General features: G+C 32.0%; 1 protein-coding gene across 40 annotated transcripts in view; it reads right to left on the reverse strand.

Annotated features, from left to right (window-relative positions):
* The window catches only part of ptprt (protein tyrosine phosphatase receptor type T), a 518,156-nt gene that overhangs the window by 25,276 nt on the left and 465,009 nt on the right, over positions 1–27,871 (reverse strand). For 33 of the 40 annotated variants that reach the window (XM_087258056.1, XM_087258053.1, XM_087258058.1 and 30 more), the window contains 4 exons: positions 25,483–25,599; positions 18,158–18,312; positions 6,000–6,135; positions 1,743–1,892 (listed from right to left, as the gene is read on the reverse strand). In XM_087258056.1, coding sequence (XP_087114182.1) covers positions 1,743–1,892; positions 6,000–6,135; positions 18,158–18,312; positions 25,483–25,599 — 558 coding nt within the window. The remainder of the gene's footprint in view (positions 1–1,742; positions 1,893–5,999; positions 6,136–18,157; positions 18,313–25,482; positions 25,600–27,871) is intronic. The other 7 variants (XM_087258047.1, XM_087258044.1, XM_087258043.1 and 4 more) reach the window with 1 other exon arrangement.

The raw sequence follows: 27,871 nt of genomic DNA on the forward strand, positions 1-27,871 counted from the left end.
CTGAGTGAACGATGACGGAATTTTCAGAATATCCCTTTAACTATGCTTTTTCCAATAATACTTCAGGTCTGAAGTCTACATTTGTTGTCTCCTGAAATCTCTACGGTATATACGCTATAAGACTTTCCTACTGTACATATAATTAACTTAATTTCAAATCATAAAAATAGAATATCAATAAAAATATCAAATAAATAGATTTAAAATCAATCTCCTTCAAATGTCATGATGGCTAATGTAGGGTTTTGTTTTCAAATCAATGGCTATTGCCTGTGATAAGTTTTACCAGAGTTTAGAACAATCTAGATACTTACAGTAGGGCCCTATCATACACCCAGTGCAAAAAAGCGCAAGATGTGTTTGGCACAATTGGTTACTATTTTCAGACCAGCGGAAAAGTAATTTTCATGTTTTGTGCCATGATGTTTAAATAGCAAATTCATTTGCGCCACTTTGTGGACTCATGGGTGTGCTGGTCTGAAAAGAAGGTGTGTTAAGGCTCATTGCTGGTGCGTTGCTATTTTGACGAACTGAAATAGACTGTGCCATTGACCAACTAAAAGCTGGTCCAAAGTCCAGTGCAGAGCGCATAAGTTTTGCACCTAAATGGTCCAAACTCTTACACATTGCTTAATGCACACAGGATGTACAGCAATACACAAATATCTTTACATATGAAAAAAAATAAAATAAATAAGGGATTAAAATGTTACAAAAATTATTATTTTCTACATAAATATAAAAACCCATACCTCCACGTCTACTTCACCTCGAGTGGGCTTTTTTAATTTAGCATTTGTATATTGTTATTAATATTAGCAGTATTATTTATAATATGCATATTAATATTTGTTTTAATAAAATCAAGTTTAGATTTGTCCACCTGTCGGGTTTTGAAGACGTTTGCGTCACCATATGGGGCATAAGAATAGGACGTGTGTTTAGATATAACTCAGTGTTTTGACCACACTTGATTATTATTGTTAATTTATTTGTTTGCTGGGAATTATAACTAAATTTAGAAATAGTTTTAAAACGAATCTTTGTGCTTAACAAACTAAATTAATTATGTAGGGTAATGGATGTCTTCAGATTGCATGCAACATAGTTTCCATATTCACTAAATTAAAGGAGTAAATAAAGAGTAAACTAAAGTAAAGAGGAAGTAAAGAGGCAGAATGGAGGAGGCTTCTTTATCCTCACTGCAGATGGCCTGTTTAACTGTTTTCCTGCTAGTGAAGCATTCAGTTTTTCCACTTACAAAGTCCGCCATGTAAATATAAAAAGCACCATGGTGAGACATAACTGACTCCAAGGGAACGGGAGATGTGACTCTAAATGGTTTAATGCACGTTATACTCAAAATACACCCATAACTCATTAAGAGAATAAGCACAACCCTGTTAGACCATGCGCCAGGGCGCAGAGTGTATTTTTCTATCCCTAAATTAGCGGATGGTGGATTCAGATGTGTTTCCCTTAATGTGTTTATGTCATGTGTTTTAGACTTTGTGCTTAGGTCAAAATAGAGCCCTAAGTGTGAAAAAAGGTACTTTACTGGGTTTGGATTGGATAAAGGTTTATAAAGCTTCTTCAGTTTTCTAAAATGTTCTTTCCTCTAAGAAAAAAATCGTTCTTTTTTAGAGCTCTTCACTAAAATGTTTAACTAAAATGGCTGTGGTATCAGTATTTTGGAGCGATTAATTTTGGTTTACTATGGTGGGTTTGTGTGGTTTGCTGACCTGAAACTCATCTTTGACCTGGCTGGAGTTGGTCTGCGGGTCCAGTCTGCTGATGTTGTAGTAAATGGCTCTGAATTCACACACTGGGATTGCTGTGTTTCCACATAAACATGCTTCCAGGATGGCATCATGTACAAACACATACTGCTCCTGCAGAAAGACACGCATGGAGATCAACAGAGGAAAAATACTGTGGTACAATCATGGGAAGTGATACTAATATCATAAAGGTTATAATTCTGCTCTTTTGATCAAATACATACAGCATTCTAGAAGCAAGAGATTTCTTTGAAAAAAAAAGTTAGAAAAATAAATTAACTGTACCAAAGTTATTTTAGTTGACAAAACCTAAAAAACTTAATTTCCCGAAAAACTCAGACTAAAATAAAACAAAAATAAAAATTAATAAATTAGCACTAGGCAGCGATTAACCGCATTAAAAAAACGTTTGGTTTTATATTTGTATATAAAACACATATAACAAATAAAAAAATAAAATATATAGTGCACAGCATATATAAGTACACCCCCCCACACAAACCCCTCATTTTAATAAAATGAAATGTTCAAAAATAGCCAAAATCAAGATAAACAAAAAATTATATACATGTATGCATCTGTGTATTTATACATGCATAATAAACATACACAGTACACACATATACTGTATTTTATCAAAACAAACGTTTATTTGGAATGCGATTTATCAAGATTAATTTTTGCCCAACACTAAAAATAAAAACAATGTCAAAGCAAACAACTAAATAAATTTAACTAAAATGAAAACTAAATATATAATTTAGACCATTAGTACAAATAGTTATTCACTTACAGTATACTAAAACAGGAGTCGCCAAACTTTTCAGTGCTTGACCCACAAAATAACAATGCCAGTGACTCGTGAGTGACCCCCACATTTCCCCACATTTCTTGTGATGTTCCACACTCAACAACAGAGCTATATAAACACAAGCATATTGACAAGACAAAAAGTGCAACAGTCTAGTAATCATATCATTTTCATAGTCATTTATTAATTTGTTTAACTAAATATTAATCTCACCTAATGAGACTGTTGGGCACAACGCTTTTAGCAAAAGTCTATTCTTGGTTTAATTTTGGAGACTGCTACTCCTCAATGTTCAGTTGAGGCCTGTTTTTTTTGTAATGTATTTGATTGCCATGTCAGAAAGTTTAACCTGGTGCTATAAAATTGTTTTGTAACATAAACACAACAATCAGATGAAAAAAATTATAATTTAAAGGCTGATGGCTTTTCATTTGCATGTTTGTTTTTTATGTAAATCTGTACCACCTTTGTGGTAAATATAAAATAAAATAAAAAATACACACATTATTATGGATAAACATGTTAATTCTAATAGTTTAATAAAATTTATTTGACTTCTGGAAATCACCCTAGAGAGTCCCGGCCCCCACTTTGGGAACAACTGTACTAAAAAAAAAAAAAAATGATTTACTCAAATTAATATTTAAAAGTGTTGCATCAGATTTACAATTCATCCTCATGACAGTTTTAATTAGCTCACTACTTAAGATTAAGATATGGTGATTAGATATTTATGCATTATAATTATTATATTTGCCGGTGGGCAAAAAAAAAAAGTATTTTAGCATCGTTTTTAATAATAAAAATAATAACCAAAGCTGTAAGTTAATTAGGAGTTTGATTTAAATTTGTACATCTTAAACCAGCCAATCTGCATAATTTATGACACATCCAAATACATACATCTTGAAAAGCCTGATCTGAAGCTGAGAGTGAAATCATTAGGGAAATATAAACTCCACACAAACATTCATACACATTGAGCGCTGATCATGAAGCACAGTTTGCTGAAGGGCAAATGACGTTTTACACGGATTTCAACACTGCTGCTAAAATCCAGAGCAACTGAAATCCAAAACTGCTTCAACTGAGGCCTCAAAAAATAAGATCAAGCGGTTCTTAAAGCACCGTCACCATCCTGCAGCTAATATTACACCCATCCTTAAACCCCAGCCATAAATATAGGCCGGAATTATCCATATTTTAACTCAACAATGCCTGAGGCTTAAAGGTCTGAATGCTAATGTCGGCCTTTGATCCATGCTAAGCTAAAGTCAAGCTGAGCTGACCTCTCGTACCTATTACTCCATAACCCGGTGAGCTCTTCTGCGGAGCGACTGGGACAAAAGACGAGGAAAGAGCCTTTTAAAAGATTAATTGCTGAGTGTTGTGTCTGTGGAGGATTATCTCTGAATGGAGCTGCAGGCTGACACAAATTGCCTCCCAGAAGCCATTATCACCGCTACTGTGTTTTGTGTTAGTCTTTTAAAAGCATGCTGTCCTCGCTGAAAAGTGTTTAATATCAGAATGGAGTGAAGAAAATATTGGCATGTAGATCTGATGTAGTGTGTGATTATTATTGTTATTTTTATTATTATTATTATTATTATTATTATTATTATTATTATTATTATTATTATATGAATAGTATAGGGGCTCAGTGGTTAGCACTGTCGCCTCACAGCAAGAAGGTTCCTGGTTAGAGTCCTGGCTGGCTCAGTGTGGAGTTTGCATGTTCTCCTCATGTTCGCGTAGGTTTCCTCTGGGTGTTTTGGCTTCCCCCACAGTCCAAAAACATGCACTCTAGGTGAATTAGATTAACTAAATTGGCCATAGTGTATAAGTGTGTGTGAATACGAGAGTGTATGAGTGTTTCCCAGTACTGGGTTACAGCTGGAAGGGCATCCGGTACATAAAACATATGCTGAAATAGTTGCCGGTTCATTCTGCTGTGGCGACCTCTGAAATAAAGACTAAGCCGAAGGAAAATAAATAATTGAATGAATTGTATAATACTATATGAATAGTATTATATGTAGGCTTGTGCTAACTACCAATTTATTACAACAGGTACATTTATTTTTATATCAAATACATGCATTTTTTAGTAAAATAATTATATAATAATAATGACAATAAAAATAAACAAATACACAATTTGTGTGAATAATATAAAACTATGACTGCACTAAATATCCATTTAAGTCAACAGAAAGTGTTATAAGAAATGCATGAATATTTTAATAATAATATTGTTAATAATAATAATTTTAAACCACTCAATTGAAATGTAATATAATAACTAAATAACCAACATGTGTATTAAATAAAACGTATTATAATATTTTAAATTTTTAAAATTATTAAACAATTTAATTAAATGGCTGAATATTTTTGATGCAAGCATAATAATAATAATAATAATAATAATAATTACAACACAATTTATTAAAGCAGCATAATATTTTTAAAAATATAAAACAGCTATATTAAATGTAATATAAAACAATAATTAAATAACTTAAACTAGTATAAATAAAATGTAACATAATATAATAATTTAATATCAATAATATTAATAGCTGAATATTTTTGATGTGAGCATAATAACAACAACAACAACGATAATAATAATAATAATAATAATAATAATAATAATAATAATAATAATAATAATAATAATAATAATAATAATTGCAACAACAACAACAACAAAATTGAATAATAGAAACATAGTTTAATTTTAACAAAATATTTTTGTATAATATATTATATTATATAAAATAATATTTGTTGAATTGTTTACACTAAATTAAATCTAATATAATACAATAATTAAATAACTTAAACTTGTTTTAAATAAAATGTAATATAATATAATATTTTTATCAATTTATTGAAAACATGTAAGCATAATAATAATAATAATAATAATAATAATAATAATAATAATAATTTTAAAAATGTTTTTATTATGATTAAACAAGAGTTATTATATGTGTATTGATTAAAGTACATTTTAATATTAAATGTATGACAAATATTTTAAATTAAATGCATTAAAAAAATATTTATTTTTTTTTTTTTATATAATGATCTCTAGTTTTCAAATATGAGACTAATCAATTTATAATTATACTGTATAATTGCTCCATTATAAAAGAGTGCAATTCATCCACCACTAGGGGGCATGATTTAAATTCTACATTTAGTAAACTTCGGGAATCTGTCTGTCAGATCCAAGATGTTTAGTGAGTCAAGTAATTGAGAGAGAGAGAGAGAGAGAGAGAGAGAGAGAGAGAGAGAGAGAGAGAGAGAGAGAGAGAGCGAGAGCGAGAGCGAGAGCGAGAGAGAGAGAGAGAGAGAGAGAGAGAGAGAGAGAGAGTGTGTGTGTTGATGAGCTTCACCTCAGTCTGCACCATGTTGACTCTCTGCGAGCGCAGCTCTCTGATGCAGTTAAAGATGTCCACCACTCCTTCACTCTCCGCCATGTCCAGCATGATGTCCACCGCAATGAAACACCCTGTTCTTCCAGCACCAGCACTGCAGAAAACACACCAACAGACTTAAGGGACGCTTCTAACTGCAGGATAACCTTCCACAACACTGAACTGTGATGGAGAAAGCAGACATTCTGACATTCAAATATTCTTGAAAATACAACACAACTAATTCAGTAACCAAAAAAAAAAAAAAAAGTAAAATAATGCATTTAATTCATTGTTAATATTATAGTGTCCATTATGAGTCACAATTCACAATACTGTAAAGAGTAAATTGATATAATTAAAATGATAATAATAATGTGATAATAAAAATATTGATATGATGCATTTATATGATTTTATATTCACATATATATATATATATATATATATATGTGTGTGTGTGTGTGTGTGTGTGTGTGTGTACACAAAATTATTAAGCAGCGTATACTGTATGTCTTCAAGATTATAAACAATTAGAATTTTAAAAATGTTAATGAAACAGCAAATCTTAACATTAGAATGACTGTCACATGAGACTGGGCGAATGATGCTGAAAATTATAAGATATCATAAAGTCAAATACATTGAAATATAAAACATTTTATTTTTTTAAATGCAGCTTATTATTTATTTGTACAAAAGTAATGTCTGGTTCTTGAATTTGATAGCCGTGTAATATTCTGCAATAACAGCACTTGTACAGCCTCTTCACCCTTGTGTATTACTCTGCCCATAGAGTTACAGCAGATCAATACAGTTTGACAAATATTTGTCGGCATACATTAGCCTGTCATACTGAGCAAAGCAAAGAGGGTTGACGTTCCACCACAAGATGGCGACAGAGACTGCATAATACGTCCTTAGGGGAGGAAAACTCAGCGAAAATGTTTAATTTACAGCTAATCAAATCAATATGAATCAGGTAAGTGATTTTCTAAGTCGATCTCTCTCTTTGGTATGCTGTAGTGCTGGTTTTAAACCATATTAATCTGGTAGTAATTGCTTTGCTTAAATTTTTTTTGAGGTAATTATTGTGATCTCGCCATTGAAACAGAGAAATACAAGGTAATCTCTGTAGACTGATGGCATTTCGTGCCGTTCAGACTTATGGGGCTCTATTTTGACGGTCCATGCGCAAAGCGCAAAACGCAGGGTGCAAATGCTTTCATGGCGTGTCAGGACGCGTTTTTGCTAATTTAAGGACGGGAAATCTGCCTTGCGCTTCGGCGCATGGTTTAAAAGGGTTGAGTTTATTTTCTTAATGAGTTATAGGTGTGTTTTAAGAATAAACCAATTACAGTCTCATCTCCCATTACCTTTAAGAGTCAGCTGCGTCGCGCCAAAAGCGCATTCGCTATTTACAGGACGCAAAGTAAGTCTAAGTGGAAAAAATAAGCATTTCACAAGCAAACAGTTAAAAGTTGACAGTTTTTTATCAGAAAACTGTTAAACAGAGCATCTACTGCGTGAGAATGAGAGATAATGGATCACTTTCACATTCGCTCTTGGATGGGGAAGCCTTTACGCACAGACATCAATTAGTCTATAAATAAATACTTTTGTTTGTTAAGCGCAAATATTCGTTTCAAATCTATTTCTAAATTCAGTTCTAATTTCCAGCAAACGAATAAATGAACAATAATAGCAAAATGTGCTCAAAAACCTGAGTTATATCCTAAAACACATGCTGTGCCCTATATGGTCTAAAACCTGACAGGTTGGCAAATCTAAGCTTGTTTTTAATAAAACAAATGTAAATATGGATATAATAAACAATACTGCTAATAATAATAACAATATACAAAATATATATATATATATATATAATACAAAAATATATATCCTATATATATCCTTAATATTTACATTTTTTCATATGTAAAGATATTTGCCTATTGCTCCCTTGTGTGTATTAAGCAGTGCGTGAGTGAGGCGCAACTCTGCCCCGGAGTTTAGACCGGGTTAGTTTTGGTCTAATGAAAAATCTATTATAGTTTCTCAAAATAGCAACGTGCCAGCGGTCCACCTCAGAACGCCTTCCTTTTTAGACTAGAACGCCTATGGGCACACAAATGAGCGCTAATGCATTTGCTATTTAAACAGCGTAGCGCAACGCCTCAAAACGACTCTTGCGCCAAGCTTAAACTACCAAAAGACTATTGCGTCACGCCTTGCGCCACACTGCGCCGGGTGTATGGTAGGGCCCATAATCTTAAAATGTGAGCAAAATCAACTGTTTTGTCAATATTACAAGACAGAATCATTCAAATGCTACCTTTAAAGAGATGTTGGTGAATAAGCAACGGTTTCTGCTGTTCTGACGTCAACTGCAGATGTGAATGAATGGCGGAAGAAAGTAGTTCCTCATACACAAGGATTTCTGAGAATCTCTGAGTTTGATTTTCTTTTTATATACACGATTATGCCAGCGAACTGTTGTATATATGTGATATTACACTCGAAGCAGTGTGATATGGCTGTATATCAGCACTGGTGGGACACTAAGGCACTATTTGCATATGTATAAAAACTTACTTTTTACTTGATTTATTTTATGTTAAACCTGACACTAAACCTAAACATATAACAAGTATTTTGTTTTTATCCTCTTTTCAAGGTGATCAATAAATCAATCAAATTTCTAAAGTTTCTATTAATTTATTCTTATTAAGTTAAGTAAGATGATTTCAGGTTTTCTCAAGCTTCTGACAACACAGATCACAACATGCAGGAGATCCAGAGGCACACACTCAACACAATCAGAAAGTCTAGAGATTTCTGTTAAGATCCAAATGTTAGATGTTACCAAAACAAGCTTCTGGTAGGCTGAGATGCTGATGCGTGTATGTGTGTGTGTGTGTTTGTGTGTGTGTTTGGACAGCAGATGAGCTATCAGTCACTCTAAATCCACTCACACACACAGATCCAGACTGAACGCTGCCACAGACTGGCCGTCACTCACAGTGATTAATGGAGCGAGGGGTAAACAACTGACGAAGAGAAGGAAGAGACGGAGAGAGAGAGAGACAGAGAGATATCCTTTACACTTCACATCCACAGCCATTCATTCACTCAAATATTCACATCCACAGCCACACATTCACTCATTCATTTTCATATTGTTTCAAATCTGCAGGATTTCCTTTTTAGTAACTTTGCCTGCTCTCACAGTACACATACAGTACAATGGAAGGCAATGCAAGCAGATCAATTTGAGCAAAAAAAAAAAAAAAAAAGACAATAGAACTTTAAAAAAACCATAATAATATTCAATATTTTTCAGAATCAATGATCGTGATCATGAATCTATGATCACACTTTATTTTACTATAAGATTCACGTTTAGACTTTTAGCTCAATTAAAACTACTAATTAGCTGCCTATTAATAGTTAGTATAGTAAGGTCATGCTTTATAAGTAAAAAAGATAATACTTTAAAAATGCTAATCAACTATTATTGTTTATAATATGCAGGTAATAAGCCAGAAGTAAATGGTGGGAATTGTTGCTTAAACTACAGTGTTACCTGTTTTTTTTTTTTTTTTTTTGTGATAAATGAACAATGAATAACTGCTGAACTAAATACAAAATACAATTTAATGTAAATGGTAGGATTATTAATTATCAAATAAATTATTGTTTTCAAAAAAAGGATTTTTAAAAAAGTTATCGTGATTGATATTGAGAAAATCATGCAATGAGTGAAGATAACTCGTGATTGTCACAATCACCAGCAATCTAATCCTTGTAGATTTCTGGTAAACACACATAGAACTACAAATCTGCCATTATATGGACTACAGATCCAGTCATGCACCACTCACTTGCACCTGTTCAGGATTCTGCTGATTGCACACACACAAAGCCAGAGGATCTAAACGTACTGAGTACAAGGACTATTTATACAGCACACGCACACGCACACACGCACACGCGCACACACACACACACGCACACACACACACGCACGCACACACATTTTGTTTTGTTTGTTTTGTTTATGCATGACAGCGATAATGTTCATGATATGGTAAATGAATGCATGTTTGTTAAGTGTATAAATTGTTCCATTTAAAAAAAGAGCACAGCAATATTTTCATCCACAACTAGGGGGCATGGCTTGAATTGATTAACTCACGCTCTATCCATTCGCTAACACTAGAATGAAGGACCTTTAAATGATTCAATGATTCTTAAATTTGGTTTTAATTCCAAACTATTTTAGGTAGGTGAGTGAGCCGTCGCAGCCGGCGAGCGCGGAAAAGAGGAGTGGCGTCACACCGGCCCAAAGCGTTCGCTCTAAAAAACCAAATGCGGCCAAAAGTACCTCCGGCCACGTAAACGTCCGCGGGGCTACGTTTTCAGAATGAGCTTGGGTTGATTACTTCACTCTCAATCATGAATTCTATAGCATTGAATCCTTGAACAGCTTAGCGTCCATTGGATGCACACTTCAGAATTTCGCCAGAAGTAGTAGGTCATCCAGGTAATTCTGGCCTACTGTGTTTTCAGTTCTATACATTCTGACATACTAGTCAGCTCACATACTGTTTTTAACACACTATATAGTCAGGATGCAAGCAGTTTCAGATGCAGCCAATGAGTACTATCAACCAGCATTTTCAAAACACCTTATTTTGTGTTCAACTCATAATGATTTAAAACTACAGTATATGTGGGAGAATAAACTGTAAGGCAGTGGTTCTCAAACTGTGGTACGCGTACCACTAGTGGTACGCGGGCTTCCTCCTAGTGGTACGCGGAGGAATCGCTGAATAATGAAAGAAACAATTAACACTTTTAATCCTTTAATGCATAATATAACATTGATGTGACCAGCATTGGCTGTTTTGTGAAGCGTACGATCACAACGCTGTGCTTAGAATGTTTATTTTAGTGCATTGTGTCATAAGCTGCTGAAAATCAGTTTCCGAAGTTTAAGAATTGATTCTGAAGCGTGATTTGACTGACATGAAAAGTGGCCAATCACAGTCGACCTTGTCTAGTTGCGTGAAACGTAAGGGCGGGACAAAAGCTGTCTGTGTTGCAGAGACAGAAAAAACAACTTAAAAACAAATGTTTTGTTGGAATAATGCTTCTCGGATGTTTTCACTACAGAGATGTCTAGCAGAGTAATTAAACCGCGGACATATTTCCTGCCTATTTGATGATCTTCATACACGTTTCGCTCTCCGACAGCCAGTCGACTCGCCTCTGACCTGTCACTCCTCTAAATACAGTCTGAATGGCGGCGCGGGAATGGAGGTATTGCGCAATTACTAATTTCTGCAAATGTGGCGAGTGCTTTATTTTAACACGACAGCGCATTCATGTACACAAATCGCTAAAACAGATATGCGAGCTCTTAAATAGGCTTTTTTCAAATGAACTGCAAGTGCTCTCATGATCGCGTGTGTGCTCAGATAGAATACAATCGCGATCTTTTCACTATTAAAGCAAACATTATTTATCTTTGCTCCTTAACTAAATTTAGTCAAAAGTATTCAAAGTGATCAAATATTTAGAAATAGATTGATACATGATCGATGACAATGCTAATGGTCTTCTTATTTGGCTGTGTTGTCAAGTGAAACTTACTTTTAGCAAAGGTGTAACATTTTTTTTTCTTTACGACAAAATAATTATGCTGGAAATGTTTCTGGATGAGGTATTTGTGTGATTTATACATTTAGCTGTATTCTGATCTGTCCTAAAGCATTACAGGTCAAAGCAATCCATTGTTAGCCTACTTATTGTTTATTTATCACAATTTACAATAAGGCTCTTAAAGCACTGCTTTAATAAATGTATTGTTGTCATATTTCAAATACCTCAAGTAAAATGAAGTCATTTGTTTGTTTTTTTACTGACAGTGTACTTGTATTTTTTTAAGTTTCTATTTTAGATTAAGATCAAGTGTAAAATAAAATCTACATGTGATGTACAGCTATTTAAGAAACAAATTTGCCATATTGTAAAGAAAATAGTGTAAAATATGTAAATAAAAGGCTAAATTTAAATCTTTTTACCATATACTTTAATTTAACCTTTCAAAGCTTAAAAATATATATTTTTAAAAATGGGCAAAAAGTGTCTCTATGGCCTTAAAGATTATTTGGTAGTTTTACCAGTGCTATTGAAAAAGATTAATTGTCATGAAAGGAAAAATTGACTATACTTCCTTTGTTAGTGCAAATTATACATGTAGCTTTGGGATGTAAGCAATCAAACCATTAAATTAGGTTTACACTTAAAAAAAAGTGATTTCATAATGAAAATCAGATTTTTTTTCAAAAGTAACCAACTAGTACTTTTTAAAAGAGTAATTTGTACTTTTACCTAATATTAGTATTATTTACTAAAAAAAATGTATTTTAGCAGTTTAAAAGTATTTTTACTTGAGTACAAAAAAGATTTCACAAGAACTTAGTGCAGGTTTATTATACTATTAATATATGATTAATAAATATTATTATTAATGGTTTTTATTTGTATCTATTCCTATGCAATGTTTTATGGGTTGCTGAGAATACATTTCAGGTCTTCAATACATAGCATGTCAGTCTTGAAAAAAAAAATAGGTGCTGGAATTGATTTTCAGTAGGCTGTGCCTGTATGAACCCTGTCATGTACATTTAACATATATTTCAAGATTTGTCTGAAAGTGTATGAATATGACATATAGCCTATATTTATAAGGTCCAAGCAGCATTTCCAGCTTTTGATGAATAGGCTACTATGAAAACTTTAGATTTAAGTACAGCAGTTTTCTTTTTACTTTTTAAGAACAGCGCCATTTTTTTATGAACTTTTAAAAGCACATTTTAACTAAAACTTTTTTTTTATCTGCAAGCACAGTTAATGTTCAGACTATTTCAAATGTTTAAAGTGACTGACAATAATACATATTCTTACTAATAGGAAGTAATCTGCATCGTTTTAAAACTGTGCACACCTGTAGCTGCTTAATTAGGCTTAAAACGCTATTTTTTAATACTGGTTAAAAAATAGCGTCGTAAGGTGGTACTTGGAGAGACGATTTTTTTCTAAGGTGGTACTTGGTGAAAAAAGTTTGAGAACCACTGCTGTAAGGTTTATTTTTGGGTGAACTTTCTCTTTAAATTGAGGTTCTTTACTGGAATCAATGGTTCCCTGAAGTATCTTCAAAATACACTGATTATTTTAAATTACAACAAAACTTATTTTGAGAGAAAAATGTTTTTTTTTCTTACTGAAAAAAATAACTGCAACTTTCTCCAGGGAGCCCAAAATTGTATTACACTGTGATGAACCCACTTTTGGAAGCTCTCTCTTTAAAAGCCTTTTGACTTCAATCCTGATGCAACATTCTTCCAAAACTCCCTTTATGACCCATGTAAGTAATAAAGAACATTCTGTAATGTTCTGAAAGGCCACTGCTTGAATCGAAACCCTAATCTGTGGGCCGCGAGCACTTGACACTCAGTCTAATCCGCTCAGAAAGTTTCTTTGTCACGTCTGCTTGGTCTGTGGGATTGCAAATTTACACTGCCACTTCACAGTCTCCTGCTGTCACCTTTCATTCTTCCCACACGGCCTCCAATTACAGCTCACTATTGAGGGAGCGTCTGTGTCCATCTGCCAGAGCACGTGGGCATGGAGAGGACAGATTCATGATGAATGTCTATGCTGTGAGCATGTGTGAAACTCCTCTTCTTGAAGCTTTTTTTCCCTCTTACATGATAAGTTAGTTACACTGCAAACGTTCATCTGGATTTACATTTTAGATCAAATACATATGTAGTAAAAAAGACCTATCATGCACTTTTTTACAAGATGTAAAATAAGTCTCTGATGTCCCTAGATAGTGTGTATGCGAAATTTCAGCTCAAAATACCCCACAGATATTTTTATAATTTTTTGAAACTCACCCTTTTAGACTTTGATCCCAATTGTGCGGTTTTGGGGACTGTCGCATTAAATGCAAATTAGATTGTGCTCTTTTCAAAAGAGGGCGGAGCTACAAATACAACCCAGTCTCATTTTAAAAATGTACCACTATATACATTTCTGGAAAGTGCCAAATACCTTCCAGGAGGTAGGTTTATTGCCATTTTGTCTTCTCAAATCCACCCGAGGCCGCTGTGTGCATTTTTTTCACACTCAAGAGACATTCGTGCCTGTTGTTCATGTGTGAATCCACCAGAGGCCGCTGTCGACTGAGTGACTGTATTTAGGGCTACAATTTCAGAATGAGCCTATGTTGGACAAATGCCTATGTGTCAGCATAGTGGGAGATTTAAAACAGGACTAGTGTTATTTCTGTGAAAAACTGAAAATGTAATAAGAAGAGGGTCAGAAGAAGGCAGTGTTCATTTCTTATTTGATAAATTCATAATAGAAGTTCATTATAAAATATTATATAAAAATTAATATCTTAAAACTCCACGTTTATAAAGCCTCTTAGTTGCTGACATGATCTTTGGCTAAAACAACCTCTTATGGTGGATGGCTACTTCTCACTCAGGGCTGTTTATGCAAATGAGGGAGAGATCGTCACTAATGGGCGGGGCTTTCCCCTTATGATGAGGCTGGCTATACACCTTTTCATAAGCCTGTTAGGATGTGTTTAATGGTCATCAGCATCTTAGATCATTGAAACTTTAGATTAAAAAACAAAACGTATGAACATGTATAAGTTTTAAAGGGTCACGAAACACCAAAACACATTTTTTGAGCTGTTGACAGTCGTATATGTGTCCCACACTGCTAAAAACACTATTAGGACACCTATATTTCACTAAAAAGTGTAAATTGGTTGTTTTTGCGTTATTTCAAGCAAATTCGTACTTCCTGTTTGAAACAAATTTTTGAAGCTGCGTCCCGGTCATGACATAATAGCGTGTATTCCAGCGTGCAGACTGGACGTCTGTGCCAGAGTGAGTCTTATTACGTCTTACAGTGTGATGCATTAATGCATGAGTAAGGCTTGGTTCAAACCAATCAGCGCGCTCTATTTTGCAACTTCATTAATATTTATTAGTGTCACTGTTTACACCACGTTGTGTTGGCAAAACAAGCGTGAAGTGTTGCTTTTACAGTTTGCTGCCATTAAGTTTCGTTTTCCTTTTCTCTCTGTGAGAGCTCAGACTCACGTGAGGATTAACAGTGTACGCGACGCTCGACAACAATAACTTACGTGTCTAAGGAGGATTATTGTTTACCTGAGAGCTGTTCTCATCTGCAAACGCTGGGATCTGGAATCGTTTGTAGTATTCTCTTCATAAAGACTCTAGTTGCTGGTGATTGTCCTGTCTCTACAGATTTGGTAAGTGAGCGACCAGTGCTCTTTGTTTATTCAGTTTGTTCGTATCGAATTAAGTTAACTATTGCACTGAGTGCAAACTTGTTAGCACCGCATTTTGTGACCGGAATAACACACGCGGCTTTCTGACACTACCTGCCGTGTGCATCTAAGTTTCCGGGAATTGCGGAGCTTTTTTTCTCTCATTCGCCGTGCGGTATCAAACATTGCATGAAAAATACACGCTTAGAGCAGATCCTCGAATCAAATATCGCGTTTGTCGCGAGGGGCATGAATGAATTCCCTGAATGAAAGAGCCAAACTGCAGTTAAAGTCCAACATTTAATAATCTGGCAAATAATTCAACTACAGATGTCCATGTAGGTTAAACACAATGACTGTAAAAAATACACCATCACTTTCTCGTGTGTGTATTTTGACTGAAACTCGCGCGTGCCCAAATAGACACTCCCACACCATCCCACTTTAGTTCCTCCGACACTCCCCCCTAAACAGAGCTGGACACGCCCACTTTTCTGACTTTTTCCAAAGTAGAGGTGTGTAAACACCCTGCTGAAACGAGGGGGTTTCATGGCCCTTTAATGAATTTATTATATCATCTTTGCTTCAAATTACAAAAACCAATTACCACATGTGTGGATGTCTCTAATGCAGCGTGTATGGGGCTGAGAGTAAATTTGATGTTGGTCTCATTTCTGGCTGCCGTCATCAGTATCACACTATTTCTTCTTTTTCTGAACGTTATTATAACAACATCACAGAGTTTTTCTTTTATTATTTGAGCAAATAAGATTCACTGTGCTCTAAGTTTTCCCAATTATGATGACTTACCCTACTGAGAAACCTAGAAATGTAAAAAGGGTCTATAATCACACACTTTTGCCCCACAAATGTGTTTAAACCCCTTTTGGAGTGATTTTTGCATAATAGGTCCCCGTTAAACGCATTTAATGAAATCAATGTATTTAGCTTATTTCACGTTAAAATTGTTTCAATTTGTTGTGCTCTGAGTGAAGATTGAGGTAATAAAATAGCAGCATTATCTGTGTTCAGCACCACAAACACACAAACCCATGCTCTCCTTTATCAGTTAATGACAGAGGAAGACCTTCAAGAAGGGCATGATGCTATTTAACATCTTGGAAGCTGTAAAAATATAAAATATCATCTACAATATAGACCAGAAACAGTCATACTTTGTTTTAATGTACAATTCAGGTTATTAACTACCCCAACCAACAAAAATAAAAAAATAAAAAATAAAAAATTGGATTGCATTTCTTAACTCCTAATGTCGCTAGTTAACACACTCAGTGCATTTTTGTTTAACACATCCCATAATTTCTAAAAAATTAGCCTCTACTGAATGGTTGATAGGTCTACAGTAAAAGTACCAGAATTGTAAGGAAGTGTAAGAACAATTTATTTATAAAACAATCCAAATAAAAAAATTTTGAATACTAAGTCATATTTATTTTTTGAAGTATGCTATAAAATATTTCAGATTCTCATTTAACATGTTTTCTTGGGTATTTATTTATTTATTTATTTATTTTTGTTCGATTTTTTAGTTTTTTTTTGTAAACCAACAATGCTGTGTGCCTAAACCATTGTTTAAAACAGTAATTCTTTAAATTACTTTAACAGTCATTATTTAAAACAGTAAAAACTAGGTCAACCGTTTGGTAGAGCGGCAGTCAAATAGTAAATAAACCATCATCTAAAACTATTAACTCATCAAATTACTAATTAGTTACTTATTAATAGTTCTAAAAGTAGTAGTTCAGTTTAGGTATTGGGTAGGATTAGGGATGTAGAACAAGATCATGCAAAATAGGTACTTTATAAGTACTAATACTCAGTTTATATATTGAACCGATAATATTTTAATAACAGGCAGGTAATAAGCCTCAATAGTTAGCATTGTTACTTAAAACAAAGTATTATCCTAGAAACTCATACAGTAAAGACGTGTGTGGTAATGCATTGTAGCATTACTTATAGATTAGGCCTATTATTATATCTAATATTATTTAGTTTTTTTTTCCTTTGTCATTTTTATTTGTTTTTGAGTTTGCTAATTTATTTATTTACTCTTTTTTATTACTTTATTAAATATTTTATTCATTTATTTTTCATTTATTTGGTTATTTTCTATTTATTTATTAATTAATTTATTAATATTATTATTGAAACTTTTTTATGTTAGTAATTTTAGCAACATGTTTGGTTATATAAATAATTTACTTGGCTACTCATTTCTTTTTGTCGTTAATTTCTTTAAGCTCTTTAAATTATTTATTACAGTTTTATTTACATTTAAATTTCAAAATTAGTTTGAAGACAGGAAACAAACATATATAAACATTTAATTATTAATATGAATCATTTAATTAATAAGCTAATAGTAATATTTTACTAAAATGTTACGGTTTTATTTTAATAAAAAAAAAAAAATTTCAGCACGTTCAAATTGATTTAATGACTGTTTTAAAAATAGTAAATACGGTTTTAAATAATAATAATTATTTGAGTTTGTATTTAACCAATTTACAGCCAAAATAAAAACAATACTAGATGACATCACAATAAAAAACAGTAACCAAAACTATATACTGTAAGCATAACATAAATGAAAGTGCTCAGAAATTATGTGTAATTGAAGTAACCAATGGTCCTCGTAGATTCATAATCTGTCCAACTTTGTCTTTGAACTTACAGAAAATGGAAATATGAATACTTATAAGCAGGAGAAGAGCAGATAGCAGCATACCTGCAGTGAACCACGATGGGTCCTGCATCTGGAGGATTGAGGAACTTGACCTGGCGGATGAAGCCCAGCAGGCCTGTGGCATAACAGGGGACGCCGTGATCAGGCCAGCTGGTAAAGTGGAACTGCCGGATCTCCCGGATCTCATGGTGACCCTTCTGCAAACAAGAGCATGTGTTGAGACTCAAACCAACAGGTGTCTTCATCTCAGGATAACAGGTAGAAGATTATGCTAGAAGATGGCTAGGATTAAGAAACCCAGAGGATAACAATCAACACCATGTGGGATATTTCTCAGTGTATACAGTGTAAATATTGTGGTATATTAAAGGATTCAACAATATGGATGACCTGATGGAGCTGAGAGAGCTTTCACAACATAATAATAAAACAAATAGTAAAATAAAAAATGTTAGTAGTTAAGACAATTTTGATTAATTTTAATTATTTAACTTGCAAATAAAATAAAATAAAAATTTAATCAAATAAAATAAAAAGATTCCGTTGGTTGTCAATGCAATGTTGATTTATTTTCACTAGCAAATAACATAAATAATATAAAATAAAAATTAAGTTAGCAGTCAAGAACATTTTTTATTTATGTTAACATGCAAATAAAAATAAAAAAAATAAATAAATTAAATAAATTAAAAAGTTAGTAGTCAATAAAACTGATTTACTTTAACTTGCAAAAAAAATAAATAAAATAAAATAAATAAAATAAAATAAAATAAAATAAAATAAAATAAAATAAAATAAAATAAAATAAAATAAAATAAAATAAAATAAAATAAAATAAAAACATTAGGCTAATACTCCATAAAATGTTGATTTATTTTCCCTTGCAAATAAAATAAAATACTATAAAATAAACAATAAGTTAGTCGTCAATATATTTTTTATTGTAACTTGCAAGTAAAAAAAGATAAAATATTATAAAATCAAATCATTAAGTTAGCAATAAATTACATTTTTATTTATTTTAACTTGCAAATAAAATAAAAATAAAAGATTTAAAAAAATATAATAAAATAAAATAAAATAAAATACATTAAGTTAGTAGTCATGACAATTTAATTTAACTTTAATTATTTTAACTCGAAAATAAAATAAAATAATTATAAAAATAATTATTAACATGAATAAAATAAAAACATGAATTAAAGTCAAGAAAAATTTTACTTGTAAATCCAATAAAATAAATTGGAAAAAACACAAAAACATTAAGTTAGTATTAAATACAATTTTGATTTATTTCCATTTTTTTAACTTAAAAAAAAAACATTTAAACAAATTGTAGTCAAGTATACAATTTGATATATGAATTCAGAAAATAATTATATAACTTAAAGTTAATAAAAAAGTATTGCACAAAACTAAATAACAATATTTTAAATAATATGGAAACAAATAAAAAATGCCAAACTATAAAACAAAAATAAAACATTCAGTCAATCAATCAATTAAATTGCATTATTCTATGTAATATGTAAATTTTCAAACTTTCCTCTATATTTGATGTGTAAAAATGGCCTGAGAAACCATTCAGGGCTCGATGGTCAGTGTTGGAAACACTGCCCAGCCACTGTACTTAGACCAGTGTGAGCACTGAGCTTTTTCACACACATGTTGTGCTACAGTACACATCTTTTCCCATTACTTCCATAGCACTTAATGCTCTGATAAGCTTTTAATTATAATTTGGGATTGAGAGTGCCATAATCTGTGCCTGGAGCTGCTGATACCACCAGACGAGGACCCATGTTGCTTTTTAATACAGACTGCGTGTGTGTATGTCTGGAGAGTCGTAACTGAGCTGCTATTCATGACAAGAGCCACTGAAACCTAGATTGGGTTTAAAATCCATTCCTTGACACATAAGGACACTCAAGAATGATTTTAGGGATGAGAGAGCTAATGCCACTGATGTTGAATATCACTACTTTCATAATTGAGTCTCTTTTTGAAATGCTTGAATTTAAACTGTCTGACCATGACACTTCTAAAATGCTAAATACTACCGTCTGGGAGATGTTGTGGCACAGTAACTCTTTAGAGAAACACATTCTTGATGTGAAAACACATACGGGTTATCTGAAAAAGATATTTAAGCAGATACATACATGGAAAAAAATAGGAGACCAATAAAAAATTCTCAGCCTTTTGTATTTGCTGGATTAAAAAAATAAAAATAATATATAATATAATATATATATATATATTGTATTTAGATATGAGTTTAAGTAAAATTTTAATAATTGTATAAAGAGCTGATAATTTTCTAGATGAAAAAATATAATTTATTGATTATCTTTTCCTAAATAATAACTGTTCGGAAAAACATTTTTATTTATTTATTTATTTATTTGTTTGTTTGTTTAAAATCAAGGTTGTAACACCAAATATATATTTTTTAACGATTCTAAAGTTAAAAAAAAAGGTAAAAACCAGGCTTATTTAACCAAAAATTGTTTTTTTACTATTCAGAAGTTTAAACATTGGTATTTTAAAAAATGAAATAAAATAGAGAAACGAAAATTAATTTAAAATCATTTGACCAAATATATTGGTTAACTATTCTGAAGTTCTAAAATTAAAATCAGGGTTACTTTACCAAATATTGATATTTATTTTTTTCATATTCTGTAGTTCAAACCTGATATAAAAAATAAAATAGAAAAAAATAAATCAAATTAAAAAAAATATTAAAATTTTGTTTAATATTGTGAAGTTTAAACATTGCAATTTAAAACCAAAAGAAATAAAAGAGAGAAAAAAAATCAGGCTTACTTCATCATTTTTTAAAAACTATTCAAATGTTGGTATTTAAAAAAATAAAAATAAATTAGGGAAAGGAAAGTAAATAAAAAATATTACAATCATTGTTATATGTTGACTATCCAAAAGTTTGGAAACATTGGTATTAAAAATACCAAAGGAAAAAAAAAGATAAAAAATAAAAAATCAGGGTTAGTTCACCAAATGTGTGTATATATATATATATATATATATATATATATATATATATATATATATATATATATATATATATATATATATATATATATATATATATATATATTCACTATTCAGATGTTCAAATATTGGTATTAAAAAAAAAGAAATAAAATACAGAAAGGAAAAAGAATAAATATAATAATAAAATCAACATTTGATAAATGCATAAAATAATATTGCTTTTGTTTACAATTGTGAAGTTCAAACATTGGTATTTAAAAAAATAACAACAAAAAAAAGATAAAGAAAAAGACATAAAAAGGAAGGAAAAATAAAATGAATAAAATAAAATCAGGGTTTCTTCACCATATATATATATATATATATATATATATATATATATATATATATATATATATATATATATATATATATATATATATATATATATATATATATACTATCCTGAAGTTCAAACATTGGTATTTAAAAAAATAAAATAAAGAAAGGAAAATGAATAAAAATAATTAATTGATATTATTATAAATTAAATATAATGTTTTAAAAGGTTTTAAAAAAGAAGAAATTGAAAAAAAACAAAGAAAAAAAAAACTGGTTTAGTTAACCAAATATTGATTGTTTTTACCATTCTGAGGTTCAAACATTTTTTTAAAGAAATAAAATATAGAAAGGCAAAAATATATATTTTTAAAATATTAATATCAGGGTTATTTCACCAAATACTGTTTTTGTTTACTATTCTGAAGCTCAGACATTGGTGTTTAAATGTTAAAACAAAAAAGAAAAATCAAGAAAAAAGAAAAAATATATAATAATCTGGGTTACTTAACCAAGTATTTTTAACTATTCTTAGGTTCAAACCTTTTATGAAAAACTGCTCTAAATGACACCATTTCAATTTTAATATTTAAAAATACATTTAATGCAAATACTTACATGATTTATTACTTATCATAATTCATTTATCTATTTAAATGCAGTATAATCAATCACACATTCAAATTTGACAAATAAATTACTTCCAAAAGAAAATGTAGTTGTTAATGTATTAAATAAAAAAATAATTTTATCTTTAAATCATTTAGAAAAATGTTAAATTATGAATAGACTTAAAATATATTAGAAATATACCTGCTATTAAAATAAAAAAATAGTATGCTATTTTTAAAAATATAGTAGAAGTCAAAATTATTAGCCCTCCAGTGCTTTTTCTTTCCTTTTTCAAATATTTCCCAAATGATGTTTGACAGAGTAAAGACATTTTCACAGTATTTCCTATAATATTTTTTCTTCTGAAAAAAAGTCTCTTGTTTGTTTTATTTCGGCTAGAATAAAAAGAAGTTTTTAATTTTTTTAAGTGATTAATTTGAATAATTCTGACTTCAACTGTATATACTGTATAGCCCAATTATAACACGTTTTCAGTTGATTTAGGAAGAAAAAAAAAACATTTAGATATTTGCGTTTTTCATGCCATTAGAAGAATAGAGATCGCTGGGAAACTCTCTGAAAAGATGGATGAGTTGCATACAAATTCTGAGGGTCTTTTCACTGGACAATCATCTGAGAATCAGGAGACTTATGCAAAAGTCCCCAATTGATGTCACTTGCAGAGAACAGAAAAACATCTCTACTAACTCTCTTCTCCCACTCATTATGAACACAGAGAGCAGGACCAAACATCTTTCTTTCAAAGCTGAAGACTGAAGTGTTTGAGGAGCTTCAGCCTTGCGAGACAGATGGAGTGAGTGATTTAAGAAAGTTGCTGATGACATGCTGCGTTTCTCCACAAAAACAACTCCCAAACACCATCAGAGCTCCTACATCTGCTCCGTTCACATTACAACATCCAACAACAAAACTCCACACATTCCTAAGAGCTTTTATTTGCGATTTGCTTTCATTGCACAATATTCTTTCCTGGCTTACGTAAAGATCTCTTCAAGTTTGTTTGTTAGAATGTTGATTTCTTTTTTTTATTTTTTATTTATGCAGATCTGACGTCAAGATGTTTGTGTTTATTAAGAACAATAGAAGTGACTGAGTGAGAGATGCATTGTGGGATTAAACATAAGCAGATGGTTCATATGGTATGGATGATCATAAGACCGGATGAAGATATGCATGCAGAGAGTGCGGAAAAGTTTCTCATGTGATTATTCATATTCATGAAATATTCATATCTTGATTATTTACAAAAATAGACTCGATTTGATGACATATTAAAAGACTCCATTTGAGGATCACAGTGCAGCCCAAATATACCAATTATTGAAATATTTATTTTTTATTTTTTATTATTATATAAATTATTTGTTATATGCTGAATGATGATAAAATATACTTCACTGGTTCAACGTTTTATTTTTATCTAAAATTATTAGAAACAATAGGGTAGAAACTGCCCTAAGATGTTAATTTTAGGTTAGATTTAGATTGTGACGTCGGGTGACCAAAATGCAATGTCTAGTCAGCGTCTTAGGACAACGTTATTTTGACATGTAATAACGATGTCAAATGACCTTGGTTTTTGTTTGATTTTAGGTTGTGTTGGAAAGTAATCCAAAATCCAAAGTCAAGCCAACATCTTAAACCAACGTCTTTTTGATGTCGAATACTAACATTTATTCATCAGTTATTGCAACTAAATTCAATGTCTGATAGACGTCATAGTGGTAACATTCACACATCGACAAGCCGTAACATCATTAGATGTTGATGTTTGGTTGATTTTAAGTTGTGTTGGAAAGCGACCAAAATCCAACGTCTAGCCAACATCATATACCATCGTCATAATGACGACAAATACTGACATATATTCATCAGGGATGGTAACCCAAGTCCAACATCTGATAGACGTCATAGTGGTAACGTCCACACAATGTCAAGCTTTAACATAATTAGATGATGATATTTGGTTGATTTTAGGTTGTGTTGGAAATTGATTAAAATCCAATGTCAAGCCAACATCATAAACCAACAACATATTGATGTAAAATACTGACATTTATATGTCAGGTATGGCAACCCAAATCCAATGTCTAATAGACGTCATAGTGGTAACATCCGCACAATATCAAGCTGTAACATCAATAGGAGTTGATTTTTGGTTGATTTTAGGTTGCGTTGGAAAGCCACCAAAATCCACCGTCGAGCCAACATCTTAAACCAACATCATATTGACGTCAAATACTGACATTTATTCATCAGGTTTGGCAACCAAAATCCAATGTCTGATAGACGTCATAGTGGTAACGTCCGCACAATGTCAAGCTGTAACATCAATGGGTGTTGATATTTGGTTGATTTTAGGTTGTGTTGGAAAGTGACCAAAATTCAATGTTGAGCCAACATCTTAAACCAACGTCATATATTGACATCAAATATTGACATTTATTTATCAGGTATGGCAACCTAAATCCAATGTCTGATAGACGTCATAGTGGTAACATCCACACAACGCCAAGCTGTAACATCATTAGATATTAATATTTGGTTGATTTTAGGTTGTGTTGAATGGTGACCAAAATTCAATGTTGAGCCAACATCCTAAACCAACGTCATATTGACATCAAATACTGACATTTATTCATCAGGTATGGCAACCCAAATCCAATGTCTAATAGACTTCATAGTGGTAACATCCACACAAAGTCAATCTGTAACATCAGTAGAAGTTGATATTTGGTTGATTTTAGTTTGTGTTGGAAAGTGACCAAAATCCAACATCGAGCCAACATAAACCAACGTCATATTGACATTTATTTGTCAGGCTATGGCCTGTCAAATCCAATGTCTGATAGACGTCATAGTGGTAATTTCCACACAACATTGGGGTACAATGTCAGTCTGACGTCATGTGTCTGATGGATTATTTATGCCTGAAAATTATTTAGTAAACACTGCAAAAACAGTTTGTAAATAATTGTTCAATTTAAGCCCATACAGTACCTCTCTTAATCATACTTATTATTTATTTTTATATTTGTACAACTTCGACCCATACTGTCCAGTCTCTTAATCTAATAACTCTTAATAAACAAAATCATAATTAAAAAAAATTATCTCTGTGTAATATTAAAATTAGTTTCAAGATCTGAAACTGAAAAAAAAACTTTATATACAAAAACTTTTAAATACTAAACTCTTTTTCACAGATCTGCAAATAAATAAATGCATTTGTTTTTCTATAATTGCATATAAGTTCTATATCATCCAACAGCTTCCATGGCATTGTCGAAAATTCAATCTTAAAAGCATTTCCATCATAAAAGATGGAACGAACAAAGAAATATATAAAGAAACGAAGACCAAAATACAGAAACATTTAATCAGAAAAGAGATTTTACCTTCTGTACGGTAAAAGTCCTGATTACATATTCTGCCAACGGCTCAGTTTCAATCAGTGTGACTTTGATATCTCCATACACCTCGGTCTCGTCAGGCCAGTAGCGAACGCACTTCACCTTCATGGACACACAAAGACCCACACGTACACATTAAAACACAACACCTGCATGTCAATACACCTCAGTATTACTCTATTTTACAGCAAGGCCTAAGTCAAATTGGCATTTGCGGAAACAGTATTATCAAACAAGTCCCTGATGACATTCTGAAAGCTCAGAGAGGTGTAATTGGCCACCTGTCAGACTGGATGTTTTCTCTGAATGAACAACCCCTGTGGTCCGAGTTCACTGGAGCCAATCATTGAACATCGCTCAATTATACTCATCGTGACATCAAACTGCTCTCGTCGGGATATTCTCAAAGACACATCACCTAATTTGATCATGTCCTTCAAAATCACCCACTCACTCATTTAAAGTTTCCCTTGAATGTAAGGAAACTTTATAGCATGCTGGAATCTACATTAATTTGATGAGTGAATCTCATAAAACTGCAGTGTAATAAATATGTTAATTAACACTTTCCGTATTTTGTGATTCACAAGTGTTTTCCGTTTATTTACGGTTGTGAATTGCATTATGGGATGTTGATCTCTGTTCAGTTAACTTTTAATGTTGACAATTAAACCAGACTTTTTAACAAAGTGACTTTTTTTTTACATTTTATTAATTTGGAATAATAGAATGGGTAAGAAATGATGTAGATGTAAAGAAATATTTCTGTAAAATAACAGAAAATGCAGTTTATTACAAGGTTTTCTCCAGCCTCCGGCGCCTAGACTGCAGCTTTGCACAAGACGTTTGGAGAAAGGGTTGTGCCCAACTGAGCCTGGTTTCTCTTGAGGTTTTTTAATTCTTCACTTTCGCCAATTGGTGAAGTTTTTTCCTCGCCGCTGTCGCCACTGACTTACATGGGTCGGGATCTGTAGAGCTGCGCATCGATGGATTTGCTCTTCAGTGTTTAGACTCTCAGCAGTGATTATTAATCCACACTGAACTGAGCTAAACTGAACTGAACTTAAACACTGAAAACTGAACCACACTGTTTCAATTTGCCATGATCTTCTATGTGAAGCTGCTTTGACACAATTTACAATGTAAAAGCGCTATACAAATAAGGTAAATGGAATTGAGTTTTTGACAAACACAAACTCAGAAAATATATCACTTTAAACTATTAAAAATGTTAAATATTTTTACATTTCAAGGTTAAATGTTAATGTAAGAAAGATCAAGGTCTCATAATGCAATTCAAAAGCATGAAACTAAACAAAAACTAAAAAGACAAATCATTAAACACGTAAAATTGCTAATATGCATATATTAAGGGACTGTTTTATAGAGGCAATAGGTTTTAGAAAGGCACAATATAAATAAAACGTATTATTAATATAATTATTATTAATATCCTGCATGTACTAGCCATTGTATTTTGACTAATTTCATATTTTCGTGTTTAAGTTTTTTTTTTAGGCATTTACTCTTGAACATATTTTAAGAGTTCACACTTAGCTGATGATTGATTATTAGCTTGGCATGCTGTCCCGGGAGAGAGCCCTGAGGTCATCAGATCCTCGAGCCCGGGTGCAAGGTGAGAAGGGAGTTTGAGCTCAGGTAGATCTTGAGAACTCCCCTTCTGTAGTAGCTAACGAACAGATAGTGATGGCTCTTAAGAGAAAACTATTTACCAGAAGCATGTCTATAGTGCCGATTTAAATTAATCAATTAACTTAAGTTGCGTGTTTTTGAATGGTAAGAGGAAACCAGGGGGCCTGGGGGAAACACATGTGAGCACGGGGAGAATGTGTAAACTCTGCACAGAAATGTCGGTTGGCTTGGTAAGGACTAGAACCAGTGACGTTCTTGCTGTGAGGCAAAAGTGCTAACCACTGGGCCACCGTGCCACCCATGTAAGGAGGAGGAATAGGGGTGGAAGTGGGGATTCTTCAAAGTAAAGATGTATTAGGAATCGTCTGATTGGTGTATCATAAATTGAATAATGCAGGACCAGCTGCAAACAATCATAAGCACATGATCCTGTATTAGTTACTATTTTGGGGAATACCTCAAAACTGCAATGCATAACTTTACATAAGTTTTAAGTTACTTTTCCAACGCTGGTTAACAGTAAGTATGCAAGTGCTTTACACATACAGTTAAAGTCAAACTTATTAGCAATCCTTATTATACATACAATTTTAATTATTTTAAAAATATTCCCCAAGTGTTGCATAATGGAAATAATATTTTAACACATTTTTATACATTAAAAATAGTTTTAATGACTAGTTTCTAATAATTTAATATCTAATAATTTTGTTTTTGCCAT

This window comes from Danio rerio, chromosome 6, assembly GCF_052040795.2.
Source record: "Danio rerio strain M-AB ecotype USA chromosome 6, GRCz13ab, whole genome shotgun sequence".
Classification (NCBI taxonomy): Eukaryota; Metazoa; Chordata; class Actinopteri; order Cypriniformes; family Danionidae; genus Danio; species Danio rerio.